Source organism: Drosophila takahashii, chromosome 2L (assembly GCF_030179915.1).
Source record: "Drosophila takahashii strain IR98-3 E-12201 chromosome 2L, DtakHiC1v2, whole genome shotgun sequence".
In the NCBI taxonomy this organism is placed as follows: domain Eukaryota; kingdom Metazoa; phylum Arthropoda; class Insecta; order Diptera; family Drosophilidae; genus Drosophila; species Drosophila takahashii.
This window is the reverse complement of record NC_091678.1, coordinates 20242040-20267771: the sequence shown is the minus strand read 5'-3', so window position 1 is coordinate 20267771 and position 25732 is coordinate 20242040. Positions and strand designations below refer to the sequence as shown.

Below are 25732 nucleotides of genomic sequence, written 5' to 3'. Positions count from 1 at the left end.
TTTACTTCTTGCCAAATGAGCTTTCAATATATATCTCAATATTTGGCGCTCCTTTATCTGCACAATTTATCTCTTATCGCATTTATTACACACATCCAGCTCTGAATTAATTGTGGTGGCATTTATGGTACCTCGAAGTCCACTTATCTGCCTAGAAAGCCATTCGAGCCACATGCATTAATCAGCCGACCCTAATTCACCTGTAAATAAATAAAATCAATTGCATTTGCAGCTCGGTCGCTCCCTTATTGACTTGTGGATTGTGTAAGCGAATTGCAATGCATTTGCAGCTCCCAAGTGGATATATTTTATGACCTCTGGAAATTAGATTGCTGAAGCTGAAGAGCACCAAAAGTGTTGACCATTAAATGGAGAAGTAAATGTAGGAATATTACAACACAAATTCCCAAAAAACAAGAGTACAACATTGTGAAGTTTCTCAAAATGTAGACTTTTATTTGATCGTGTCCCGACTCACGGTAATTTATATGTTTGCAGCATTTTTCCATAGACACAATAATTTTTAAATATATATGCAAGTAGAATTCCGTAAGTATATATATATGTATATATTTGTATAGCATTAGTTGTACGTGTGTTTTAATAATTTATATTTACAATACTTAAAAGTCGCGAGAGACCAATCGGCTATGGATGAAATAAACTTTCAGTTTCGTTGGGGTTTTTATTGGCTTCATTTGGGGGCCAAAAGTGTGTGTTTTTTTTTTTGTGTAGCTTTTTTGTTTATGTAAGACATACCTAGTTAAAGATTTTTTGCGCGATTTTGCTTACACTTGAATATATATTTAGGATATTTATTTAAATTTCTCCCTTCTCTTTTTTTAGATTTCCCTTTTTCTTTGGGTTAAAACGAACAATTAGGAGTGAGTTTAATCAGAGATGGAAATTTGCATAAATAGTGTTCAACATTATCTTTCGGAGCAACAGTTTAACGCTTTTATTCGGATGTTCGCCTTCGGTATATATAATTTCGATATCTGTTGAATATTTATTCTTTCATAATGCAGTAAATTACTTGTTAGAAAAATGTGATGAATTCATGAGGACAGATCCGTAATAAATATATAGTATGTACAATGAATAACAAACAAACTAACGTAATGCAAATTAAAGCTCTAAGAAAGAGTCCAAGAATGGGTCAAGTTTAAGTTGAGAAGTTGACACTCGTCCTTAGCGTCCACAGGATTCGCAGCCCGGACTCCTCCAGTCGACTTAGACATCGGTCTCGGATCGCCGCCTTCGCCCGGGTCCGCCGGCGAAATTGGCCGCAGCCAGACCCATGCGATGTTTCGCCTCCTGAGTTCCCGAGTATCCCCGGGCCAAGCCAAAGTCCACGGTTCGCTTGGAGCTGCGAAAGGAGTGTTGTTAGTGGGTACTATTAAATTTTATTTTATTAAAATAATATAATTTTTTTTTAACTTTTTGTTGACAGGCAGAATTTGCTTCTTAATACTATTCATGGTATATTATATTATTTAGTTACTTCACTGCAAGCATTAGACTTCGATTTATATATATTATATTATTTAGTGACTTCACTGCAAGCATTATTATATAGACTTAATTTTTTAGAGAATCGTGATCCGATAATTTGGATAGCACCAAAATAAAAGTAAAATCCTTAAATTCAGTCAAATACCCTTCTTTAATAATTATGAATCTCAAAGAATCGTTATTTTATCTATCAAAAATTCAATCAAATAGGTTAGTTTTATATCTAGTATTTTTATCACTCATAAAATATGTTATTTTTTAGGTTTTTATGTAAATAAAGATTGATTTAACCAAATTTTTTGTTGAACACTTACTTCTCCAGATCGTTCCGTGCCCGAATTATGGTGCGTCCAAAGCGAGTCATCAGTTCCATCAACAAGTCGTCGGGCACCTCCTCCAGTTCGTTATAGCCAGCGCCGTAGCCTCCGCCATTGGATTGGCTATTTTAAAATCAGCGAAATGGAAAATTAGAGTTTAGCTTAGGCTGCTCCTGTTGTATTTATACATTTGGGAACTGCGTACGAACAGGATATCTAATTACTTTGGCTCTGTTAAATTTGACATTCGACTGGCTTAAAATCTTCATTTGCATGGGAACCCAATTATTTGTTAATGCCCCAATGTTTGGGGGCATTTTCCATTCGAGCAATTGCTAATTAGTTGGGCAAGGCCAATGAATTTTTAATAGTTGCTTTGACGATGGGAAATTGAGTCTTGAATTTGCCCGAATTGTTATCTTTTCCTGCTTCAAAGTGTGCCATCTACTTATACCGCTCAAGAGTATGTAAAAGTACCACAATTTTTGGCACATTTTTGCGCCAACGTTTACATTTTATTAATTGAAAATTTTCTTTCGCCAGCTGCGAAGATGGAAAAAGACGCTGACACTCTAAAGTGTGGTGTGAAAACTCATGTGAACGTTATGCTCGGCAGCCTAAGTATATTCTCATCTCCCACATGGCCAAGTATCGCTTAGAACCAACATTGGCTGGCGCTCAGTGGGGTAATTGCTTTTGCTCAAATATTTGTATGCCACATTTTTTGGTACTCGCAGCCAAAGTGCCAGAATTTAATTAGGTTATGTCCTTTTGTATGCGTTAAACCAAATTGGAAAGGATGTGCTAGGGGAATTAAAATATAGGGTACAACTACCTGGGCATTGGAGCAGCCTCGATGCCCGAGATGGCCAAGAAGCAGAAGAGGAGGAAAGCCAGGGCAAGGCAAGCACTTCGGTTTGTCATCATTGTGCGGCTGTCTCCTAAAAGAGTTAAGAATGATTATTTATATTAGATTTATACACTTAACAAAATAACAAAAAGAAATATTTTAGAAATTTTTAAAAATGAAATTCCAATGACTTATAATTTTGTTTAGTTGCCTTGATATCGTTTAAGAAATATGTATTAAAAAACTGAAGACTGATTAATTAGATTATCTTGATATATGATATGAAATGATATGTATGAAATAATATAATATGAAATGAGATGATATGAAATAATATAATATTTCCTAACCAAAAAGTGTAATAGGCAAGTTATGGGTTTATATTTAAATTTGAAATAGAATAAAATAATAACATTACAAAAATGAGAATAGACACTTTAAAGGTAGTTCATAAACTTGTCATATATATTTTTTTTTAATATTTAAAACACGAAAACAGTTATGTTTTAATTTCTTCCTGACTTTTCTAACTAGTTAACTTTTCTTAAGTGTTTTTATAAATGTTCACCAAAGACAGGCTTAAGTTAAGGGTTAAGTGTTCTAGGGTCAACATCAATCAGACACAATTAAAAATCGATTGCGAGGGTTGAGTTTACTTCCAAAACGGAAGTCGGGTGGAGCTGGCGACCAGGTTTTTCCATTAAGTGATTCATTAACTGCCCAACGAAGCAGTCTCGATTCCACTTCCAACCCCATATCTGGGTTACTCTTCCTGTTTTCCGTCGCTTTCCCTGCCCAACTCATTTGCGTTTTACGGCAATATGACCTGTTGTCCCCGTTCGGACCTCGACTTTTTGCATTGCTCAACTGCACTTCCACTTCCTGTCATTGTAGACGGATGCCCCTCGTCCTTTCTCGCCAGCAACTTCTAAATGGTGTTGTCACTGTTGTGTTTACAGTTGCAAAACTATAGTTCTCGACATCACTGGCTACCCTTTGACACCCGGTGGTATTCCTGACATCTGTGGCAGTCTCCAAAGTCCTCGGATCCCCAGAGACCCCCACTTGACACCCCGGCACACACATCATTGCCCGGGCAACAGGCTGGACAAATGAATTGGCTCTCCGAGCTGATGGTTTCTGTCATTGCCTTCATAACACACCTCCACCCCATCTCCTTTGAACCACTCCCCTCGGCCAGAGTCAACATTTGTCCCACTGCCAGCTGGGGATTTGCGGACTACCGGATAACACAGTTGGATAACCGCCTCAGTCTCCTTAAGTGTCAATAAATCACAGCCATGAGATGCATTGAGGAGGAGGAATAGTTTATAAGAGCCTGCATTTTAGCGACACCCAACAAAAAATTTATATGAAACGTAGAAACAATTTTAAATTGATATGCGACCAGGTAAATTTGGTATGCTCTAAAAGAGTATTTCATGTAAAAATGATATGCGCATTGCATAACCAGAAATTTACATGCACATATCGATTTTCTTGTGGTGTTAATAGCTAAAGTTATTTTATGGCACAGTAAAGAATATTTGTTATTCTTAAGCAAAAGAGAATTTAAAGTATTGATTTATATTGCCAAATCCTAAAAAAATGGTGTGCCTAATGACCTCAAGTGATACAAATGAAAAACCCTCTTAGAACTCTAAATCTTTTGAGTATTTCTTATGAAATCAAGAGCCCTGACTGTAATAAAACCCCTCAAAAAATTAAAGCGCAATCGGAACAGTTGACGAAAAAGACATCCCCACTTACAGAGTCGTAAGTAGATAAGATTGTTACGCCATTCAGCCTTAACAAGGTGACCCACTCCCAGACATTCCGAAGGCATAGTCAAGGTACTCGCTGCTTTATTGACCACTGATTGCCGTAACTTAGACCGTAACCTAGGCGACGGGAGCGAAGCCGATGCGGTTGTTGCCCAGATCGAACTCGGTGTAGTACTGGCCGATGAAGACATCGCCCAGGATCCAGAAGTCGGTGCCCATGTACTCGAAGGCGGACATGCAGTTGCCCTCCGACTGGATGATGTAGGCCGAGGGCTTGAGGACAAAGTCCGAGCCACCGATGTTGAAGGTGATATCGGGCAGGGAGCTGACGGAGGAGCAATCGAGATAGCCATCCTCGCCGACATTCAGAATCTCGGAGAGAGTCACGTAGGCATCATAGGGAGCCACGACCAGGGAGGTGCCGGTATCGGCAATAGCCTGGCAGTTATCGCACAACGAGTAACCATCGACGGAGGATCCGGCCATGGCGAACTGCCAGTAGCCCTGCTCCGAGATGGGCACGTAGGTCAGGTCGCCGGAGTACAGCGAAGCATCGGAGCCGCCGAAGATGAGCTCACCGCCCTGGGTGGAGGTGCCGTCGCGGGCCAGATAGAACGAGAAGACGGAGCTGTCGACCAGACCCTGGGAAACCATGTTGTAGAACACAGGAGCCACCCCATCCACGGCCAGCGCCTCGTAGGCCATGCCCAGGATGCCATCGAAGTTGGCATCGTTGAAGTTGGTTCCCGGCTCGTTGGTGGACTCGGCGAAGGTCTGGCTCTGGACACTCAGGCCATTCACGTCGACAGTATCGGTGGACATGTAGCCGGTGAGGCTGCCGGTTCCATACTGAATCGAGAAGGACTCGCCGTTGGCCACGTAGGTGGAGCTGTCACTCGAATCGTACTGGTTGTGGGTCAGGCAGGCATCACTCTGGCAGGTGTTCGAGGGCACCCACAGATTCGAGGAGCCCGAGTCGAAGAGCACTTTGAAGCTCTGGGCCGGAGTTCCGATGGAGATGGCTCCGTAGTAGGCCATGTTCATCGAATTGGACAGCTGCTCCTCGTCCACGCTGCGCAGGGAGGGCAGCTGGTACTTGGTGCGCAGATAGGACTTCTCGGCCAGAACATTTTGGCGCGTCTTTACGAAGTTCTGCTCCTTCAAGATCGGCACGCGGTGGAGCTCGGCACTGGCCAGAGCCACCAGGAGCACTACGGCACCAAGGGTCTTGAACATTATCTTGCTTTGTTGTCTACTCGATTTCGACTAACTGGTGATCGGAGGAGCGGGTCTAATTTATAGCACTTGCCATCAATCACAGCCCAAATTGCCGAACGATTAGATTTCTTGGTCACTCGACCACTCGATTCTTAAGCAGTATGAGTCCATAACGCTCTATCAATCCGATAATTATAATCTGGCATAATATCATTTCAGGTGGGTATGAGGCGATGTTTGGGCTATCTACTACGATAATGGTATTCTCAAGAAGTGAATCCTGAAATTCGCATACGCAGCTGTATTTTGTTTTGATTTGGAATTTGAGTGACTGCGATAGTGTAACGAATGCGATAATGCAAAGTGTCCCCTCATTATAATTTGTTAGTATCATCGGTTCTCTAAGCCAGATAAGCCAATAAATTATAGATAACGATGAGAGGTGTTGGGTTGGGAAATAACCAACAATTTTGGGAAATTCACCGAAAATGGTGGGAGAAACCTCTACAATTTGAGTGTTTCTGTCGAGAATAAGTGGTTTAATTAACCGAAAAATTTAATGGCCATTGCAAATTTAACAAGTACTCGACTAACAAATACCTGTTACTCAGCTAAATGAGTCTGAGAGAGATGGAGATATTTAAGAAGTCACTTAAAACTGGCGACTCCTAATAAATTTTTAATAAATTAACCGATTTTTAATTTATTTGATAGGTATTAATAAACACATTAATTAAATTATAAAGGCGATAAAAACAAAGAAGATTTACTCAAAATAAAATCTTTGTGGCTGTCTTTAAAAATTCCTAAATTACCAGAGTGAATTGCTTTTCAATTGGTTAATTTAGAGAAACGTGGGAGTTTAATCGCCTTTAGCCAAGAGGAAACACTTTCATTCAGGCTCCAATGGCCATTCGAAATTCCCTTCCAATTAAATGGTTACACTTGAGCTTTTCCCTCAGCGATTTGCTCGGTCTCATAAAAGAAAATATATATATATTTCGTTTTGGCAGATAAAAGCAAATGCAGGTCCGGCAGTCATCTCGGCTCCTCTTTTTATTAAGCTTAAGTCCTTATTGAAATCAGATTTAAAATCAAATAAAATGCCACTTCAATTGGCCAAGGAGGACAAAGGAGATTCATTTGTTCGATTGCGTTTTACTGCCAGCGCAGGGATTGTTTGCACATGTGGGGTATATGTAGTTTTGTGGGTCTTTGGGAGGTTCCTGGGTGGTCAGCCACAGGTTAATTGTGGTGCAGGGCGTCCGTTTATCGCCGAAGGGCTAGTAACACCCGGGCGAAGAGTCCACGGACGAGTGCGTTGCGCACTTTCAGCCCCAAATAAAGTAATCAACGGATTTCACGCACCGTCGGGCAATTTCGGTTACCATTCTGGCACCGGGCACACGGGGCGTATGATTACCGACGTGGGCCGCCTGTTTTTCGTTCTTTTTGCTGGATTGTTTTCCTGTGCGGTGACATTTCATGTGCAATTATTAGGCTACTCAAATGGGATGCTCCTGTTTTTCCCCCGATGACCGTTTATCAATCATTTTTGATTTATGGGCCAACGCGAGTGGATTGCAGTGGAGTTGATTGTAGTCCGCAAATACACATAAATAAAGTATACGCCCGGGGCGACCGGCCAACTAACCGAACAACTCAGCGAAGTGTGAGCCCACATGAATTTCGATTGGTTTTTTTATTTGCTCTGCGTGGACAATGCCCATTGGCTTAAAGGCTTAGAGTCCGAGATGCAAATAATATTTAACCAAAAATAATCAGTAAATATTCACAATTGGTAAATATTTATTGAAGAGCTGAGTGGGCCAGAGAACAAATAAGCTGGTATTATGGAAAGTATCCGGTTCGGTCAGTGAGCATTTGCCGCCGGGTCACCAGGATACATTGGCAGTCAATGGGGTGGGAGGGTTTCCATCATGCAGCACCACCCACGGCTTCTCCTCGTCGACTTCTTTCCGCCGATTGCATTTTCACAGCTTGCTTGATCTCCGATGCACCCACTCGTAGTTTATGAACCCCGGAGTCAGTCAAGTGCCAGGCGATTAATCGAGTAAAATATTGAAGTTTAAAATAAGCGCTTGGCAGCGAACTTTGGCCTATAACCATTTGAAAGGAAACCGGACTGGGATGTCAGATAAATTAAATGGAGGAAAATAAATACTTTATAATTTATATTATATTTATTCTTTCAAGTGAATAATTTCTATGATATTATGGAATTTTTATTTAAAATTTTTATTTTTATTTAAAAGTAGTTAATGTCTATATTAGGGCTTTAAAAATAATTTTTATAAATAAACTATTTCTAAATAGTTAAACAATTTTACAAGAATTTATTTACTGTAAAAAAAGAACTTAATTTTTCAACGAAGCTAAGGAAGTTTTAATAGATTGATTTCCCAGACACCACGAAATAAACTACTCAACAATGCCATCGCTTAACCTGCTAAATTCTCGAACTTCAAAGGGACGTTCAGCAATCAGAAGATGACTGCTTAATCCGGCATTAGAAATCCCGTCGAATATGAACCCATCTCCAGGCGGAGTGGCACTCTTTTGGGCGCAGCATTCAAATCCCATCAACCGGAATAGGCCAAACAGTTTGGGCAGCTTGGCCCTGGCAGTGGTTAACCCAAATCAAGTGTTGCCCAGTCAGCACGGGCATTTGTCTAACGAGATCCTTGACTCGCTGCCTCACCTGCCCAGGCAGCACTCTCACCTTGGTCAAGTGGCGGTCTCCTTGGTGGAAGAAGGTGGAGGAGGATGAAGGAGGGTGCAGCCGGGACGAGGGATGTGTAACACGAGAGTCAGACATTGAAATTGCATTGCGTTGATTGTGGCCAACAACACAAGACGCACTCACACCCTGTGAACGAACCTCTAGCTTTTGTGGGTCGCCTGGAGGCCCGCTGCGTTGGTAACTGAAAACGTACTTATGATTGGCGGGTGGGGGCGTAGTGGGTGGGGATCTGGGATCTGGACACACGACTTGGCAAATTGAATTTGGGTCATTCAATCCCAAGGCCAGGGCTAAGGATTTTGGCCCACTTCCTCGGCATCAACAATCAAAAACGATTCCAAGTGCTTTAATCCCTATACACTGAAACGATTTACCTAATCGGGGTATATGGACTGCAGGTAAATAAACATATTTTAATTTGGTAAAATTTTTAACAAAATATTTATATTTTTAAAGATGAGTTGGTTAAAAACCTTAAGTTATAAAATTCAATTATTTATTATATTTTTACATAATTTATGAGCTTTTTAAAATTTTCAAGGATTTAATAATTATTATAAAAATACCCAAACGTCATTAAAGCAACGACCCTCGGAATAACAATTACAAAATCTGTTTTAACTAACTTCCAAAATATAAAATAATGTTTACAAATAAATATAAATAAATAAACCGAAAGTGACTTTCTTTAGACAACCTTTGCCATTATTTAATTAGCTTTACATTAATTCCCTTCTCGTTGACGCTGGAAAATGAATAAATTTTACGCAATTTAGCAAAGCCAAGTAAGAGAAAGCAAAATAATTAGGGGAAATTATTGCTACGACAGCCACTTTTAGTTGCATTAAATTTTCATATACCGAATGAAAATTGCGTATACGCACGGAAGGGGGTGGCTTTAGATGGGGGAAGAGAAAACCTCTCTCCTGCCGCGTTGTAATTGGATGCTTATTGAATTAGTGACAAAGTCGGCGGATTGGGCGGAGGATTCTGCGGTGTCCGTGCTTCTGGGATCTGGAAACACAAGGAGTTGGGGTGGTGGTTTCTGCTGGGCAGGAGGGCTGCCCCGCTGTGTTCCTGGCTGCCATTTTAGATATTCATCAAATTATTCCGTTTGTCAAATTAAGCAAACAAGACCCACACAGCCGGAGACAGAAGATTGATTTGGATTTGTGTTGGCAGACATTTGATTTGCCCTGATTCGGATGAGCGTGTCCTTCGTCCTTGCGGCCTGGCTCGCTTTGTGTGCGGATGCGATGCCATCTTAACTGATTACTCGGCTAAGCCACTGGGCCTAAGTCGGCTGAATGTCCGCAAACAGGTGGGGCCGTGGCCTCACCTGGGCCACTATTTCTTGCCCCCGTCCAGGAGTCTGGCTAATGGAAACAGCTAATGAGCTTGCACTCAACTATCAAAAGTCTCCGACAGAAATGAGTTTTCCCAAACTTAAGCGCACATCTACTTGTTGTGGCTGGGAGATAGGGGTTCACACTTCGACCCTCGGCTATCTACTAAAATCTGGCTTTAATCGGGGAGATATCAACAAGTCAGAGACCCGACAACTTGAAGTGCTAAGTATCTGCAGGCGAACACTTTATGACATCAATCAAGGCAATAATCTTTAACCGATTAGATTGTTAAGCTGTTTATTGCCACACTTATTAACACTTTAAAACTCAACAATAAGTTCTTAAATTCGTTTTTTATTGGTACTTATAGCCTATTTCAGTCTGTAACTGTGCTTTTAATAATAATAATAAATAATAGTTAATTAAAATTATTTATTGAAAAATTATTAATAATTATTAGATACTTCATATAAAAAATGCTACACCCAAAAAAACTTGATTTGAAACGATGATCGATTTGATCTTATGTGGTATCAATTTTGACTTGATATGCGGGAACCCTGATTCGATATGCTCGAAATTTAGTTTTTAGTGCTTTGCGTATAAACACCAGAAATTAACCATGCGCATATCGATTTGATACCACCGTGTTCTTTTTTGTTTGTTGAGAAAATATTTAATTATATTATTTTTTATTTTTTCAGTACTTAATGCCTGGACTGATATGCTTTTTACGGCAGAAAACATTTGCCTAAAAGGTCACGTCAGAAACCACTAGTAATTATAATTGTATAAGCTATAATGGTTATGTACCGTTGAAAAAAACCAAAGAAAACTTTCGCAAGTTACCCATGGGAGGCGAACTTTGGGCCAAAGTTTTCTCGGTCCTGTTTAAGGGACATGAAGCAAAGCAGAGACAACCTCGATGCGCCTGTTGTGGATAACCGAGCATTTCTCGGATGCCGAAAACAATGTAAAAATTGTTGACCCAGCGAGGAGCGGGAGTGTAAGAACCTCCTTTGCCACACATAAAGACAATGAGGTGGAAAAGGCGAACGAAAGGTGGGCCAAAGGTGAGGAGGGACGGAGATCCGGGGCGGAACATTTAACTTGCGGAGGCTAAAAGCATTGCCCGCAACAACCGACAGGATAACATCCTCCTGGGAGTTGCCACGCGAGCGCCGCCTTGGGTTTCATTCGAAACCGAGTTGGATGAGAATGAGGATGAGGATGAGGATGAGGATGAGGATGAGGATGAGGATGAGGTGAAATCAGGGGGAGGCGGACGGAATCTCTACTTTTGGGCCCGGCACTCTTTACATTTACTTAAAAATTCATTGCGGCCCAAGGAATTCTTTTATTTTTCTTCGTCCCCGCCTTGAATCTTTAAAATTGATGAAAAATTATGCCGAAAATGTCGGCAACAGATTAAAATAATTGCACTCAACTAGAGCGGAGTTACGGCTGAGTCCTGAGTTTTGGGTTGGTCGAGTTGGGTCTTTGGTGGGATTTTGCGGTTGGTTAACACCGAACAAGCCACAAATTATGCCGGCAACAGGTTTATGCCAAATGGGAATTTGGTGTTAGGCAAATGTTTTTATTCGTTTCTGTATTTCTGTATGCAAACTGTGGGAATTTGTGAATTAGCCTCCGGTGATTCTGAATTGTTGGGCTCGTTTCTCTTTGGTCTCTGCTGGCCACAATTCAATACATTCTTTTATTCTTTGATGAGTTTTCGTTGTTTGGGCAAACCCATGATTTTAAATGCAAGAGAAACCAAAAGATGTCCCCAAGGTTTGGCTGGCCACATATTTTAAATGTTTTATTTATATCTTCTTTATTTTATTACTAAAAAGAGTTCTAAATAATTAATTTAAAAATAGTGAAACAATAAAAACCAGTATATTTATTCTTATTTATTTATAAAAGAAATTGTATGTTCAATTGTTTGTTTATTTATTTTGTTAAAGTTAATATCTTGAGATGTTTTTTTTGTGTATATATATTTGTATATTTTTTAAGTGCTTATTTTCCAACTGTTTTGTTAGACAAACAAATTTAAAAAATTAAGTAGGTCAATGCAGATTATTGCTGAAATCTATCCAGCTTACAACAAAAATACAGGTAATGGTGAATAAAAAATATATCAGAATAAAAATATATTTGCCTACTTTTGAGGGCAGAAAGCATAAACTTTTTATAGGGTTTTATTGCCAGTAGTAAGGGGGAAAAAGATGGCGAGTAAATAAATCTTAAAAAAGAGATGAACTCAGAAAAAAGGAACTTTGAAAATACTTTTCGCACTTGGAAAAGTTGCAGCAGTCGAGGGCCACGTACCTCATATGAGGAAAGGAGCCAAAACGCCAAGTGCGTCACAAGAGTGGCAAAATATTCAAATGAAAACGAAGACCACCAACTATGCCAAGGGGAATCAGCACACAAAAAAAGCGAAATTGTGTGTGCTGGTAAAGGAAAAGGAAAACTTGTGGCGAAGTTTGGCTAAATACTTTGGCACAGCCATTTTGTATTGCGGGAGTATACCATCGACATCCGACCATCCATCCCATCCTCGAAATCCAAATCCCCGGTGCCGTCATCATGTGCACCAGTTTTCGACTACGACGACATATCGATGTCAGCGGCGTTGTTCCTGCTGCTCTGTCACTTTCGCTTGATTGCATTGTCAGGTCGGTAAACCCCCTATGAAGCCCCTCTTAAACCCTCTACAAAGCCACTCCTCACATAGGTATTATGCAACCCACAGCCACCCACTCTATTTGCTGGCTGATAAACTGCCAGTCGCAATGACGTTTGTTTGTTTGTTTATGTTTTATGAGCATTGTTGCCACAACTTTTGCCCAACACAAACAGAAACGGCAGCCCCGCTCGATTGCTCTTATTTTGCATTGAATTTCTGTTTGCCAGTTGCAAAATGTAAATGTTTCTCCTCGATAACACAAAGCTTTACTTTGAGCCCGCCCGCTACATATTGTGATATTTACCCTAGCAGTTCGCCCGGAGCTCGAGTATCCTTAATTGCCTTCGGAATGGCAGGACTGAAGCGGTTGCTAATTTTGAGATATTTAGGTTTTATTTCCACACATCTTGGCCCATAGAATCGGAAGAGTAAACAAGAAAATGCAGTTGTTTTCATTGGTTTAATAAATTTAACGTACATTTTCTTATTAAAAAATAATTTTTTCTTTCATTTTTAAACCTGCCGTAACGAAAACCATTAGTATAATGAACTTTTCACCGTTCCCCGAACTCAAAGGTAATTCGTACATACTTGTATCCCCAAAAAAAGACATTTTTTGCAGCTCCTCGTTTAATATTCGGCTTTTTTCCTCTTCAGATCCAGCTGAGCTGGCGCAGAGTATTTAATTTAAATGCCGACCATAAACGTTCAAATATTTTTTTAAAGCGAATTTATTACAAAATGCTAACTTTGTCATACAAACAATTCAGGGAGGGCCGAGGAAAGCTTAGGGGGGCTGAGTGTAAACACTCTCCCAAGGAAGGAGCATAAAACCCAGCTTGTTTGAGGACAGAGAAGGAGATGGATGGGCTTTCAGGGGGGGTCGAGTGCATGTCTTATCACCGAGGAATGGTATTTGTACTCACGTGGCAGCAGGGAGAATGCTTATAGGAAAATGCAACATAAAATACTTTTTAAATGTGAATAAATATTTGGGAGCTGTATGGTGGAATACCATCAAAGTGTTGCTCGAGGAGCAGAGGGCAGGATGGGGGTGATGGAGTTTATGGCGACGCAAATGGAAATGGAGAGTGAAAATTTATATGTTAAGAGGTTAACATTTTCCAGGACCAAATTTATCTCACACGAAGGCGTGAGTAGCAGGGATGAATCAAATGGAGTGAAAAATGAACTGCAGCAGTGAAAGTTCAATATTGGGAAATCGGAGATAAAATAGCTCAGCAGAAAAGCCAACAGTCAAATAAATCTATTATATCAATTGGTCTTGGGATAGGTCAATGGTTGTGGCCTTTAATCTTAGCTTAGTAAATTGTATGGGAAAGCCTCAACAAGTCTATAATGTTCAAGGTATTTATTTTATTTATTTCGCCTGCACTTTATTATATAAAAAAAATAAAATAAAAATTATTATCTGATAACTTATAACTTGATACTTTTAGGAAGAAGTGTACATTATTTTATTTCCAATTTAAAACGAACTTTTAACAAATTGTTCAGAGTTTATTTGCTCACACACACTTAATCCTCCTGACTTTTACACCCCTGGTATTTTGAGCGTTTATGAATTCATAAACTCGCCTAATTAGAGGCGTAAACATTTTCGGACTGAGAATCGTGCCCAATTAAATTCATACAGAGTTCGTTTGGGGAAATATAAAACTGAAAAGTTATAGACAGAATACTCCTTATAATATTTAATAAATGGTGAAATTAGCCTGAAAATGGCCCGAATCTTTGAATTTACCAGAGAATAAACAGGACTTTTTCAAATGGCGAGCGTGGCGAGCATCCGAATTTCATCTGCAATTGTCCCCAACTTGTTTGCTTTGTCATTGCCTTGGGGCGTGTTAATTTTCGAGGGGGATTCCCCTGCCCTTGGGTGATTAGCACATGCACATGTGAGACGGGGCCAAAGTTCTGAAGCTTCTAGTAAACACTGGCTAAACAATTTTGTTGAACTAATAAGCTTTTTTATTAGTTAATGCAAACGAAAATAAGAAAATTGGGTTGGTTTATGCTTGTTAACAATTTATTATCGAAAGAGTACAGCAGGCGAGACGAGAATGCGTTTTATGGCGAGATCAGAATTCATACTGAATTTACGAAGGGCCAGCCAGCCGAATGCTGGGCCCAAAATGCAAGCATACAACAAATGGGAGAGATAAATAGAGAGAGATGCCTTTCGTGATGCAATTGATATAAGAGTACGGATTTACAAGTTAATTAGCTGCTGCGGCTGCGTGACCCGACATACTCCCCCCGTTGGAAGCCTGGGTTTCAACATCATCCTTAAGGGGCAGCAGACATAGCTTGTTCACTGCTCGCTTTGTCACTCCTGAGGCTGTCTTCAGAACGGCAACTCGAGCAACGCCATCTCCACCGAACAGCAGCTCAATCACTCTGGCGAGGGGCCACTTCATGGGAGGCAAGTTTTCGTCCTTGACCAGAACTAAGTCATCGACAACCAGGCCCGGTTTGGGGGTGCGCCACTTGGAGCGCTGCTGCAGAAGTGTTAGGTATTCTTCCTTCCATCGGGACCAAAAGATCTGCTGCAAGTAGGCCACGCGTTGCCATCCATCCAAGCGATTGAAGTTGAGACTGGTCACATCTGGCTCGACGAAAGATGAAGGCGGACCACCATTCAAAAAATGTGCTGGGGTTAACACATCCAGATCAGCGGGGTTTTCTGAAATCGAGACTAATGGTCGAGAATTAACAACCGCCTAAATGTGACACACCAAGGTCCGCAACTCCTCAAAGGCTAAAACAGCAGTGCCAACAACGCGGTAAAAATGATGCTTAGCGATCTTCACAGCCGCTTCCCAAAGACCGCCAAAGTGAGGCGACCTAGGAGGAATGAAACACCAATCAATGGCCTCCGCCAGGCAAAAGTCCAATGTAGCTTTCTGATGATCATTGCTGAGGAATAGGCGCCTTAGTTCGAGCAATTCATTGCGAGCGCCGACAAAGTTTGTTGCATTATCAGACCAAATCTGCCGTGGCTTTCTTCTAGTGCATATAAATCGTTTAAGGCCATGTAGAAATGACACTGTAGAGAGATCCTTAATCAACTCCAAATGAATAGCTTTTGTGGCGAAACAAATGAAGACACAAACGTAGCATTTTACTGGAGGCTTACTTCGCACTTCTGACTTGTAGAGAAATGGTCCGCAAAAGTCAATGCCAGTGACTTCGAATGCATGAGATCCATCGAGTCGTTCCTTTGGAAGATCCGCCATTATATGCTCCACTAGTCGAGGCTTCATTCGATAGCATCTAATACATTTGTTTACTGCCTTCATCACCGTCTTCCTCCCCCCAATAGGCCAATATTGGGATCGAATTATGCCGAGTAGCGCCCGTGGTCCAGTGTGCAGATTGCTTTCGTGAAAGTGAGTAATAATGGCAGCAGTGACCGAATGACTCCGTGGTAAAATAATTGGATGGCGCCCATTAAAATCCAGCGAAGAATTCTTTAGCCGGCCGTCCACTCTAAGAATCCCAAATTGATCAACAAATGGCGAAAGAGATGCGATAGAGCTGGATGGGTGCACCAATCCCTTTGACTGCAACGATTTGATGTCGTCCCATAAATGTGAGCGCTGGACCAGACGAAGCAACAGCCGAGTACCGCCTTGAAGGTCAGACACCGTGAGCGTAGGGCGACGGATGCGATTACTAAACTTGTAGACGTATCCGAAAACTCTTTGAAGGGCGGCGAAGGAATTGGCAAATTTTGAATTAGCCACTATGTCTTCGTATGGAGATTTTATTAGTAAAATCTTTCGGCGAACCTCAAGCGTTGGTCTTTCAGCAATGATTGGGGCCGGCCAGTCAGCTTTGGGGCCACAAAGGAATTTTGGTCCATGCGCCCACAAAGGAGAGTCATTAAGCTCAGCAGGAAAAGCACCTCGGGAGAGAATGTCAGCTGGATTTAAAGAAGTTGGAACATATCGCCACTCTACTGACTCAGTTAGCTCTTGAATGGCAGCTACTCGGTTCGCTACAAAAATGTTGAACCTGGAGGGCTCGCCTCGGATCCATGAAAGCGCAACAGCAGAGTCGCTCCAGCAGTATAACCTTCCCTCAAATGCCTTAGTCCCAGCAACTTCCGCGATGAGTCTAGACAGGAGTTCAGCCCCACAAAGCTCCAGCTTGGGCACAGTGAGTGTTTTTAAGGGGGCTACCCTTGACTTTGAGCAAAGCAATTGAGATCGGCCGTTGCAAACGATGTAGACACAGGCACCATATGCTTCTATGCTGGCATCACAAAATCCATGAATCTCACTCTCAGAGTTTGGAGAAAGAACCAGCCGAGGAAATGACGCATGCTTAATTTGCCCAAAACTCGTGCATATAGCACTCCATTCCGTATTCTGTGACTCCGGGAGGCTTTCATCCCAGGATAACTTCTCCTTGCACAGTTGTTGAAGGAATATTTTCGATTTTGTGATCACAGGTCCAACCAACCCGAGGGGATCGTAAAATCGCGCTATTGCAGACAGGACAGATCGCCTGCAAGGTCTTGATGCTGACTGTAAGACCGAAAAGGAAAACAGTAATTGGTCAGAAACTGGATCCCAAGCGAGACCTAGGGTTTTTGCAAAATCAGTTCCATCATCAAACTTCAAATAAGACTCCTTATCCTTGTCTGCAACTCCCTCCAAAACAGCTGACACATTCGAGCACCACTTTCTAAGCTTAAATTTTCCCTTGGCTAGAAGTTTTGATGTTTGATCCATAATGATGATTGCTTCTTCCTTGGATTTGGCTCCAGATATCAAATCATCCACATAAAAATCGCGACGAATGACCTCAGCCCCAAGCGGAAACGCTGTATGCTCGTCTGCTGACAGCTGATGCATAGCTCGCACAGCCAGAAATGATGCTGGCTTCGTGCCATAGGTAACGGTGTCTAGCTTAAACACCCGCAATTGATCCTGGGGGGAATCCCTCCACAAAATGCATTGCAAATAGCTGTCCTCAGGCTGAACCCTAACACAGCGGTACATTTTGCAGATGTCTCCTGTGATTGCTACCGGGTGTGAACGAAACCGAAGAAGAATCTGGAACAGCTTATGCTGAATTACAGGGCCTGCCATAAGAACATCGTTGAGAGAATACCCTGAGGAGCTGGCCGCCGATCCATCAAAAACTACGCGGAGCTTTGTGGTGGAGCTATCTTCCTTTATGACGCAATGATGAGGCAAGAAGTATCGGCACAACCCGCTGTCAGAGGCAGACACTGATGACATATGTCCTAGATCGAGGTATTCCTTTATGAATGCTCCATATTGAGCCTTCAAGGCTGGCTGACGATTTAGCTTTCTCTCTAGGGACAAGAATCTTCGATAAGCTTGCTGGTAGGACTCTCCCAAGAGGTCTAGATTGAGCTTGGCAGGTAAACGAACAGAATAATCCCCAGCTGGCAAACGAACAACGTGTCTTACGAAATGTGCTTCACAGTCCAATTCTTCCTTAGTAGCGCGTATGATTGGCTCGGCGCAGCTTTCCACTTCCCAAAATCGTCGAAGAAGATCATCTAACCGATCGAAACTATTCTCCCTGCTAGCGAGGGGTAACTCTTGAGACGACAATAAGGACGAGCCATTGGAGAGGCCATAACCTCCAGAAACAACCCAACCCAGACGAGTCTTTTGAAGTAGGGGTAATCCATGTGGAAGCTTAATTTGGCCAACGCATAACATCTCGTAAAAGAGGCTGGCTCCGATTAAAAGGTCCACCCGCTGGGGAGTATAAAAACTGGGGTCCGCTAACTGAATATTTTTAGGTATTTTCCAATTGCCGATGTCGACATTGAAGCTAGGCTGCCGCTCTGTGATGTTCGGAGCAATCACCGCGGTAATGTTGGCTGAGTAATCGGAAGTTCGGGACCGAACCGTAATATTAACCGAATGACCATCCGTCACAAAACTGGAATCTCCTATTCCAGTAACAGATGCTAAAGATTTTATCTTCTTTACTTGAAGCTGGCTTGCGAATCGGGACGTTATTAGATGCAGCTGGGAGCCAGAGTCGAGTAGAACTCGACAGGGAACGAAAACTCCGGAGCGGTTTTTTACTAATACGCTTGCCGTTGCTAAGAGCACAATATCATTACTAAAATCCTGTGCAATGAGAGCAGTCGAGGTGGAAGGCAGTGCAGATGGTGATGCAGACGGAATTGCTTCTTGAAGAGGTGCTCCTTCTTGTGAAGAAAGGGAAGCTAAGTTTCCCATGTGAAGCAGGGTGTGATGCTTCGATCCGCATGCACGACAATTACTGGAATTGCACTGCCTAACTTGATGACCAACCTTAAGACAATTTATGCAAAGACAGAGCCGTTTTGCTTCTTGAAGCCTATTCGTAGGAGACAGGGCTTTAAAATTCTGGCAATAAGAAATGGAGTGACCTGCATCATTACAGAATATACAGATCCAAGGGTTCGAATTCGAGGCAACAAATGCTGATCTACGCGTATTGGGTATTCTGTTACTTCCCACCTGAATGCCCGGCGCATAGTTTGCCATGGCAAAATCCATCGTCTCCAACGTCCTGCACCGCTGCTCCAGAAATGATGCCATTGACTCCCAAGTAGGAATTAAGTTGACGAAGGCAGGGTCCTCTAAACGCTCTTCCCACTTGGCCTGACTTGCCGGATCCAATTTTTGGAACAGGATTTGGACGATGATGCATCCTGCAATTTGTTCCGTCGTGCCCAGCCCCTTAAGAGCGCGGATATGAGCGTTGAATTTATCCGACAGCTCCCGAAGTGTCGAAACGGAACCACTCTGCACCGCCTTTATTCCCAGGATCTCAGTAATGTGTGCCTGAAAAACCAAACGACGATTATCAAATCTATTTTGCAGTAAATCCAAAGCAATTGCGTAGTTGCCGTCCGAAATTTCCAGCGAGCGAATAGTTTCCAACGCAGTATCCCTCAGGCATGATCGTAGATGCTGCAGCTTTTCTATGTTGGTGAGATCAGGGTGACTATCTATGATAGTGGTAAACATAGAATAAAAATCAGACCAATTTGCATAACCTCCAGCGAATTTTGGAAGCTCAAGTGGAGGCAGTAATGTTGCCCTATGTCGAGGCTGACGCTGCTGGAGGCCGAAAGCTCCGGGAGTGATGCCGTCAGCAAGAGTTGAGTGCGAAAGGAGCTGTGAGGCGCGCTTTGAAATTTCGGATCGAACAGATGACTTCAAAAGTACGAGAATGTCATCAAATTTTTCACTCAAATCACTTTCAATTTCCTCGAAATCCAATTCTTCGAGCTCACCAAGAACCTTTTTAAATGTTCCTTGAAGCTCATCAATCAGCTCCAACCTCACGTGGAGCCCGGATTCGTCGCATGAAGTTAACGCCGCACTTGAAAGGGAATCCACTAAACGCTCCACTCTATTAAATAAAGCAGTTGCCTTGCGCTTTAAAAATATCACCCTGTTTTCATCAGCGGTAGCATCTCCAGCAATTCCCGTAGGCATGGCTACAACAACAACAACGGCACAAGCAGACGAAATGCCCGAAATTCGGTTTCAGCGGGAAGATGAGCGCAAAGCAAACGAAGAAATAACGGCCCGTTAATTGGCTATGTACGCTCCAATATATAACTAATTTTTATGCAAATTTCGGCAACACAAAAATGCTATTTATTTATAGCGCTCACTGCATTCAAGGCTTTATTTTTTCGACAAATGATTTCTGGCTCCGCCAATGCACCGCAGCCGCAACAACGAAAAGTCAATAAATAGACTTATTTATGTGATTTGCACTTAATATTGTTTTTGTACGAATCACGTCGGGGTCACCAATGTTGAACTAATAAGCTTTTTTATTAGTTAATGCAAACGAAAATAAGAAAATTGGGTTGGTTTATGCTTGTTAACAATTTATTATCGAAAGAGTACAGCAGGCGAGACGAGAATGCGTTTTATGGCGAGATCAGAATTCATACTGAATTTACGAAGGGCCAGCCAGCCGAATGCTGGGCCCAAAATGCAAGCATACAACAAATGGGAGAGATAAATAGAGAGAGATGCCTTTCGTGATGCAATTGATATAAGAGTACGGATTTACAAGTTAATTAGCTGCTGCGGCTGCGTGACCCGACAAATTTAATTAATAAAAATATGCAAATTTAATTAGAGAACGCAGTTCGAGGAGAGCTTGTTCAGAAACATTTTAGCCCAAAAGTTCGCAAAGCTCCGTCTATGTATTTTTTAAGTCTAAGCCCCTTTTTCGCCATGCTCAAGTGAATTTTTAAAGCCCCTCGCTTAAGCATTTTTTAATTGTTGCCCACTTGAGGTAAACTCCTTTATTCCTACACGTATTAATTAAGTATGAAAAGTTTCCGCATTTAAGTATTTTTGCAGACCCAAGGATAAAAGAAATTGAAAGGCCGAGAGAAAGAAATCCCAAGACCCAAATCATCTGCCCTCTTACGGTCTCTGTCTCTGTCGCTTGTGTCTTTTTCGTTGCGTGTTATTCCCTTTTGTAAATTTAAAGAAAACAACAATCGACCACAAATCGTCACAGTCGACAGCATTTCATAAACAACCCGAGGGCAGAGCATGAAAATAAGTAGTTTTCAACGCCTTCCATTTCATTCAAAGCACCTGAGCGAGCGAATTGAATTTCCCAGACAAGAAAGTAGGCAACATAAAATGATCGAAAGGTCACCGCAGGTGTGGAAACAGTGGATGGAATTTCTTAAAAAAAGGTACTGCTTTGAAAAAAAAGCAACTAAGGATTAAGAGCAAAGAAGAATTACGTACGTGAATATGTTTTTTGCTAATCAAAAAATAACTTGAAAACCTGACGTCGATCTGATGATTTATTATTATTTTTTAGGTAACTATTTAAGTTGGTAGAAAAACCACAAATATTTCTATAAGATTACACTAGTTTACAGCCGAAATGCTCCCCAGCAATTGATGGCAAATTCTGTTAGATTTGGATCCCTAGATCATGAAAATGGCACTAAATTTTTTTTCGATGGCACAGTTTTTTTTTAAAGATTTTTTAAAGTTTGAAATGTTAAATTTCGGACTTTTTTCGAATTTCTTCTTATATCTCGGCAGATATCCACTCGGTTGGGCCAGTTTTAGTTTTATTTTAAAGTCAATAGATCAGAGCTTAACTTTGCCATACAGATCAATACGATTGGATGAGTAATGGCAGCGCAGAAGCTTGACAAAGATGAAAAATGAGTTTTTGGTCGACTGTAAGTCGGCTGTACATATCGTAAAAACTCGAAATAAATCCGTTGAAAAATCATAACGAGCACAAACATAAAGTTTGCATCCTACCAAATAAAACAAGCCGGATATGGCCCAAATCCATGGAAAACTGGATTTATGGTGGATTTTTAAAGTTTGGATTTTTCCACTTTTTTCGGTTGACAGAGTCCAAATTTAAGATTTATCATAGGCGGCGACATGTAAACAAAAATAATTGGTGCTGGCAGCCGGGTCACTAAATAGCTAAATCAGATATTTAAAAGCTAGAAAATTATTAAAGTGAATTTAATTTTTTAATTAAGGTTACTTTTTTCATAAGAATGAACTATCCAAATGGATAGTACTTAGTTAAATATACTCACAGTCATAACGCAAGCAATTTTATATTTTTAAAGGAATTTTCAGAAATTAAATTTATTTTATAATTTTCTAGCTTTTAAATTTAGCTATTTTTTGACCCGGCTGCCGTCACCACTCATTTTTGTTTACATGTCGCCGCCTATGATAAATCTTAAATTTGGACTCTGTCAACCGAAAAAAGTGGAAAAATCCGAACTTTAAAAATCCACCATAAATCCAGTTTTCCATGGACTTGGGCCTTATCCGGCTTGTTTTATTCGGTAGGATGTAAACTTTAAGTTTGTACCCATTCTGATTTTTCAACGGATTTATTTCGAGTTTTTACGATATATACAGCCGACTTACAGACGACCAAAAAACACATTTTTCATCTTTGTCGAGCTTCTGCGCTGCCATTACTCATCCAATCGTATTGATCTGTATGGCAAAGTTAAGCTCTGATCTATTGACTTTAAAATAAAACTAAAACTGGCCCAACCGAGTGGATATCTGCCGAGATATAAGAAGAAATTCGAAAAAAGTCCGAAATGTAACATTTCGAACTTTAAAAAATCTTAAAAAAAAAACTGTCCCATCGAAAAAAAAATAAGTGCTATTTTTGTGATCTAGGGGTCCAGCACTAACAGAATTTGCCATCAATTGCTGGGGAGCACACCAAGAATATTATTTTGTAAACTAGTGTTATTAAAGTCAACATTTAAAAAACAAAAATAAAAAACTCATAAAACAGAATCTATGAATTCAAACCAATTAAAAGTCCTGTTCAAAACAAAAGGACAAAAGATACAAATTAAAATTGTAATACGGCATAATCCGCTTTTTTACAATTTCTTTCACAAAACTGAATATTCAATTTAAGCATGGAAATAAAATACGTGTAAAAAAGCAAAAGGATTAGAAGCATTTAGTGTGGGACACTGTTCCGAACCATCTCACGTTTACTTCTGCCGCAGGTAATCGGCTTTTGCGATGCACCGCACTTAAATACATTTTTAATTTCATCATTTTTCAATTATTGTGATATTTCATCTACCTGGTTAAACAGTCTTCCATTTGATGCGAACATAATTTAAATTAAATTTCTCGTTCTCACTTATTATTCATTAAAATGAAAGCTATGTTCCGTTGAAAATTGAGTTGAATTTTCTTTAAGTTTTGGGGGCATCATTCGAACCACTGAACAAATGAGCAATTTCTGCGAATTCGGAACACCAACTGTTGTTTTTAGTACAGAAAAATCAATTTCAACCGCCGAACTTTAAGATCAGAAGTTCCGCAAGTTCGTGCTAAAGTTTTAGCAATTTAAGTTAGAAACTGCTAAAAGCGAGTAGAGCTCCCGCAAAATCATAAAACTATAAGGGTGCTCTAATATGAGAGCAAAGTAAAGCTTAAAATGATTGCGATAATCCAAAGGACTTACTTGGCCCGGGCCAAGAGGTAATAAAGCCGAGGGGCCAACTTCAATTTTGCAGCAAGAAAATAAAGATTTTTCCCAGATACAAGGGGCGAAAAGGTCGCCTAGGCCAAAGCCAAAAGAGAGCCGAGCTAGGAAGGACAAAGGGGAAGCAACAAATGTCCCGGGCTCAACACACATCATCGGAGGACCACCGCATTGGTCCTGGGTTGGGCTCCATGTTGACTTTATGGCTTAGGCCAGCTAAGAAGCAATTTCCAAAAGGCCGAGGCATTTGCTGAATTATAAACATATGAAATTTTGAGCCATAAAAAGATAATTAAGTGGAAGTCAAGCTCATGAAAGGATATTCAACTTGTATTTGATTTTAATTTTGTTTCTTTTAAATGCATATTATTGGAAAATAAGAAGACCAATTGCCTCACAAACTGCCATATAAATGAAATATTTTATATTTTAGCTGAAAAATAAAATTACAGAAAACTAGTAAAAATGTAGAAATCGCTAACCCATAGGCAAAAAATAAAATGTTGAACAAACTTCGCAACAAAACATAGATACTTAAAAAAAAATGTTTAATTTAATTTAGTGTTTTATTTCCGTTTCTAATAATATTCTTCAGGATTTAAATGCAATAAAGATACAAACTGCTTGATAACAATACATGTTTCCGAAGCTTTCATAATTTTTAGAGTCATAAAATGTTAATATCATTTAACCGTCGGCAAAACTAAGATGTTAAACAAACTATTACACCTTTTAACAAAACTTAGATACTCAAATACAATTAATGCTCTATTTAATTAAATTTAACTTAATGATTTATAGTCATTTATAATAATATCATGGTAATATTCTTTAGGACTTAAATACAATAAAGATACAACCTGGTTAATAACAATACATATTTCTGAAACTTTAATCATTTTTAGAGACATAAAATGTTTATTTAATTTTCCGGATTATAAGGTTTATATGTAAATAAAAAATTTTAAAATGTTGACTTACAAAAAAATGCTTAGAAGAAAATCAGAGAAACAATTATCATTTTTCTTAAATCCTTTAGAAAAACGTAATTTTAATTAGGCATTATAAATTTAAAAAAAAAAAATAATTTAAAATTAGAAGATTTTTTTATGCGTAGCAGAAGTTTTCCTATTGAAGATTCCTTTTTTTACTTTTTTGATAAAACCTATAGTAACTTTATCCATTTTAAATTAAAAATTTATATGTGCTTTAAGTAACGCTTGGGTAAAAAATTGAACAGAAAATATTCACTCACCTTTTTTCACAAACTCACACAACACTTTTAATTTAATGATCAATGTTCGAATATTTCAGATCGAGTCCACTGCAAAACACAAAAACAAAGTTCAAAAACGTTGAGAAACTGCTTAGAGAATTTTGAAAACTTCTTGAATCGGGTTTTGATATTAACCGTTACTGCTGCTGACTGCACCGCTTTGAGACTGAAACGCAAGTGAAATCGGCAGCCAAGGAGACCGCGATTTATACGAGGCGAGGATACGAAAGATTTCAACGCGTTCAGGTGGGAGCCGAGTGGAAATTCCGAGGCTCGGAAAGACCGAAGTTTGCCGCCCACAATATCATGGTTGGTGCTTTTGGCCGATTTCGGTTGGGATTTTGCGCAGTCATGGGGAGTCGGTGGGTGCTGGCCAACTGGTCGTATACGCAACACGTGGCAAAAGGGCAACGGCAACCAGTTGGATACGTCCTGTTTTAGTTTATTAATCATCTATTACGCACAATTATCAAACAGTTTATCGGGCCATTGTCCATCGATCATGCCGATATCAGCATCGGACTAATCAGCATCTGATTGTTTTCAATTAGTGGGCCAGCTCCGGCAGCTGTCAGCCGTCAAATCCAATATAAATCCCCCCAATATACCAGATTATTAATAATTTTTCTGGCATTATCTCATAATTGGCATTACATCACCTATCTCACCTTTCTGCGGAACCGTTCTGACTAATTTTGGTTATTTTCGCATACTCACAATTAGTCGACCATAAATGGTGTATTGTAATTATGAAATCCCGAAAGAGATAAGGAAGTTATATCGTGGGCTTTACCTAGGCTGACTGATGTAATTGAAAGGGTACTGTTGCTATTTTATGCTTAACCCTGTTTTTCTTTCTTATAAAGGTGTTAAAATATTGAAGTAAACCATTTT

At 40.3% G+C, this 25732-nt stretch overlaps 3 protein-coding genes and 1 long non-coding RNA gene across 5 annotated transcripts; 1 reads left to right on the top strand and 3 right to left on the bottom strand.

Moving 5' to 3' along the window:
* Positions 1-929: 929 nt before the first annotated feature.
* Dh31 (diuretic hormone class 2) lies at positions 930-25004 on the bottom strand. Of its 2 annotated transcripts, none has more exons than XM_017141868.3 (4): positions 24818-25004; positions 2665-2773; positions 1830-1955; positions 930-1369 (listed from the first exon to the last, which is right to left on the bottom strand). In XM_017141868.3, the coding sequence occupies exons 2-4, from the start codon at positions 2757-2759 to the stop codon at positions 1234-1236; spliced, it is 357 nt and encodes a 118-aa protein (XP_016997357.1). In that variant the 5' UTR covers positions 2760-2773; positions 24818-25004; the 3' UTR covers positions 930-1233. The 2 variants fall into 2 exon arrangements, with proteins under 2 accessions (XP_016997357.1, XP_016997358.1); XM_017141869.3 differs by having other exon boundaries at positions 2668-2773.
* Positions 4523-5737, bottom strand: Bace (beta-site APP-cleaving enzyme). The gene has a single exon (XM_017141867.3). The coding sequence runs from the start codon at positions 5700-5702 to the stop codon at positions 4584-4586; it is 1119 nt and encodes a 372-aa protein (XP_016997356.2). The 5' UTR covers positions 5703-5737; the 3' UTR covers positions 4523-4583.
* Positions 14528-19357, bottom strand: LOC138914961 (uncharacterized). Its single transcript, XM_070219688.1, has 2 exons — positions 19020-19357; positions 14528-15214 (listed from the first exon to the last, which is right to left on the bottom strand). Exons 1-2 carry the CDS (start codon positions 19210-19212, stop codon positions 14736-14738), a joined length of 672 nt encoding a protein of 223 aa, XP_070075789.1. The 5' UTR covers positions 19213-19357; the 3' UTR covers positions 14528-14735.
* On the top strand, positions 16927-19024 carry LOC138914962 (uncharacterized). The gene is made up of 3 exons (XR_011420663.1): positions 16927-17786; positions 17853-17917; positions 17983-19024. It is a non-coding gene; the product is annotated as an uncharacterized lncRNA (long non-coding RNA).
* Positions 25005-25732: the final 728 nt, after the last annotated feature.

Excerpts from the sequence above, each read along its gene's own strand:
- LOC138914961 (XM_070219688.1), bottom strand. The coding sequence starts at position 19,212 with ATGCATCATCGTCCAAATCCTGTTCCAAAAATTGGATCCGGCAAGTCA. Across the intron at positions 15,215-19,019 it reads ACTATGCGCCGGGCATTCAG|TCTCGATTTCAGAAAACCCC; the intron begins GTGGGAAGTAAC and ends CTCGACCATTAG.
- Bace (XM_017141867.3), bottom strand. The coding sequence starts at position 5,702 with ATGTTCAAGACCCTTGGTGCCGTAGTGCTCCTGGTGGCTCTGGCCAGT.
- Dh31 (XM_017141868.3), bottom strand. The coding sequence starts at position 2,759 with ATGATGACAAACCGAAGTGCTTGCCTTGCCCTGGCTTTCCTCCTCTTC. Across the intron at positions 1,956-2,664 it reads GCTGCTCCAATGCCCAGGTA|CCAATCCAATGGCGGAGGCT; the intron begins GTTGTACCCTAT and ends ATTTTAAAATAG. Across the intron at positions 1,370-1,829 it reads GCACGGAACGATCTGGAGAA|CTCCAAGCGAACCGTGGACT; the intron begins GTAAGTGTTCAA and ends CTCCTTTCGCAG.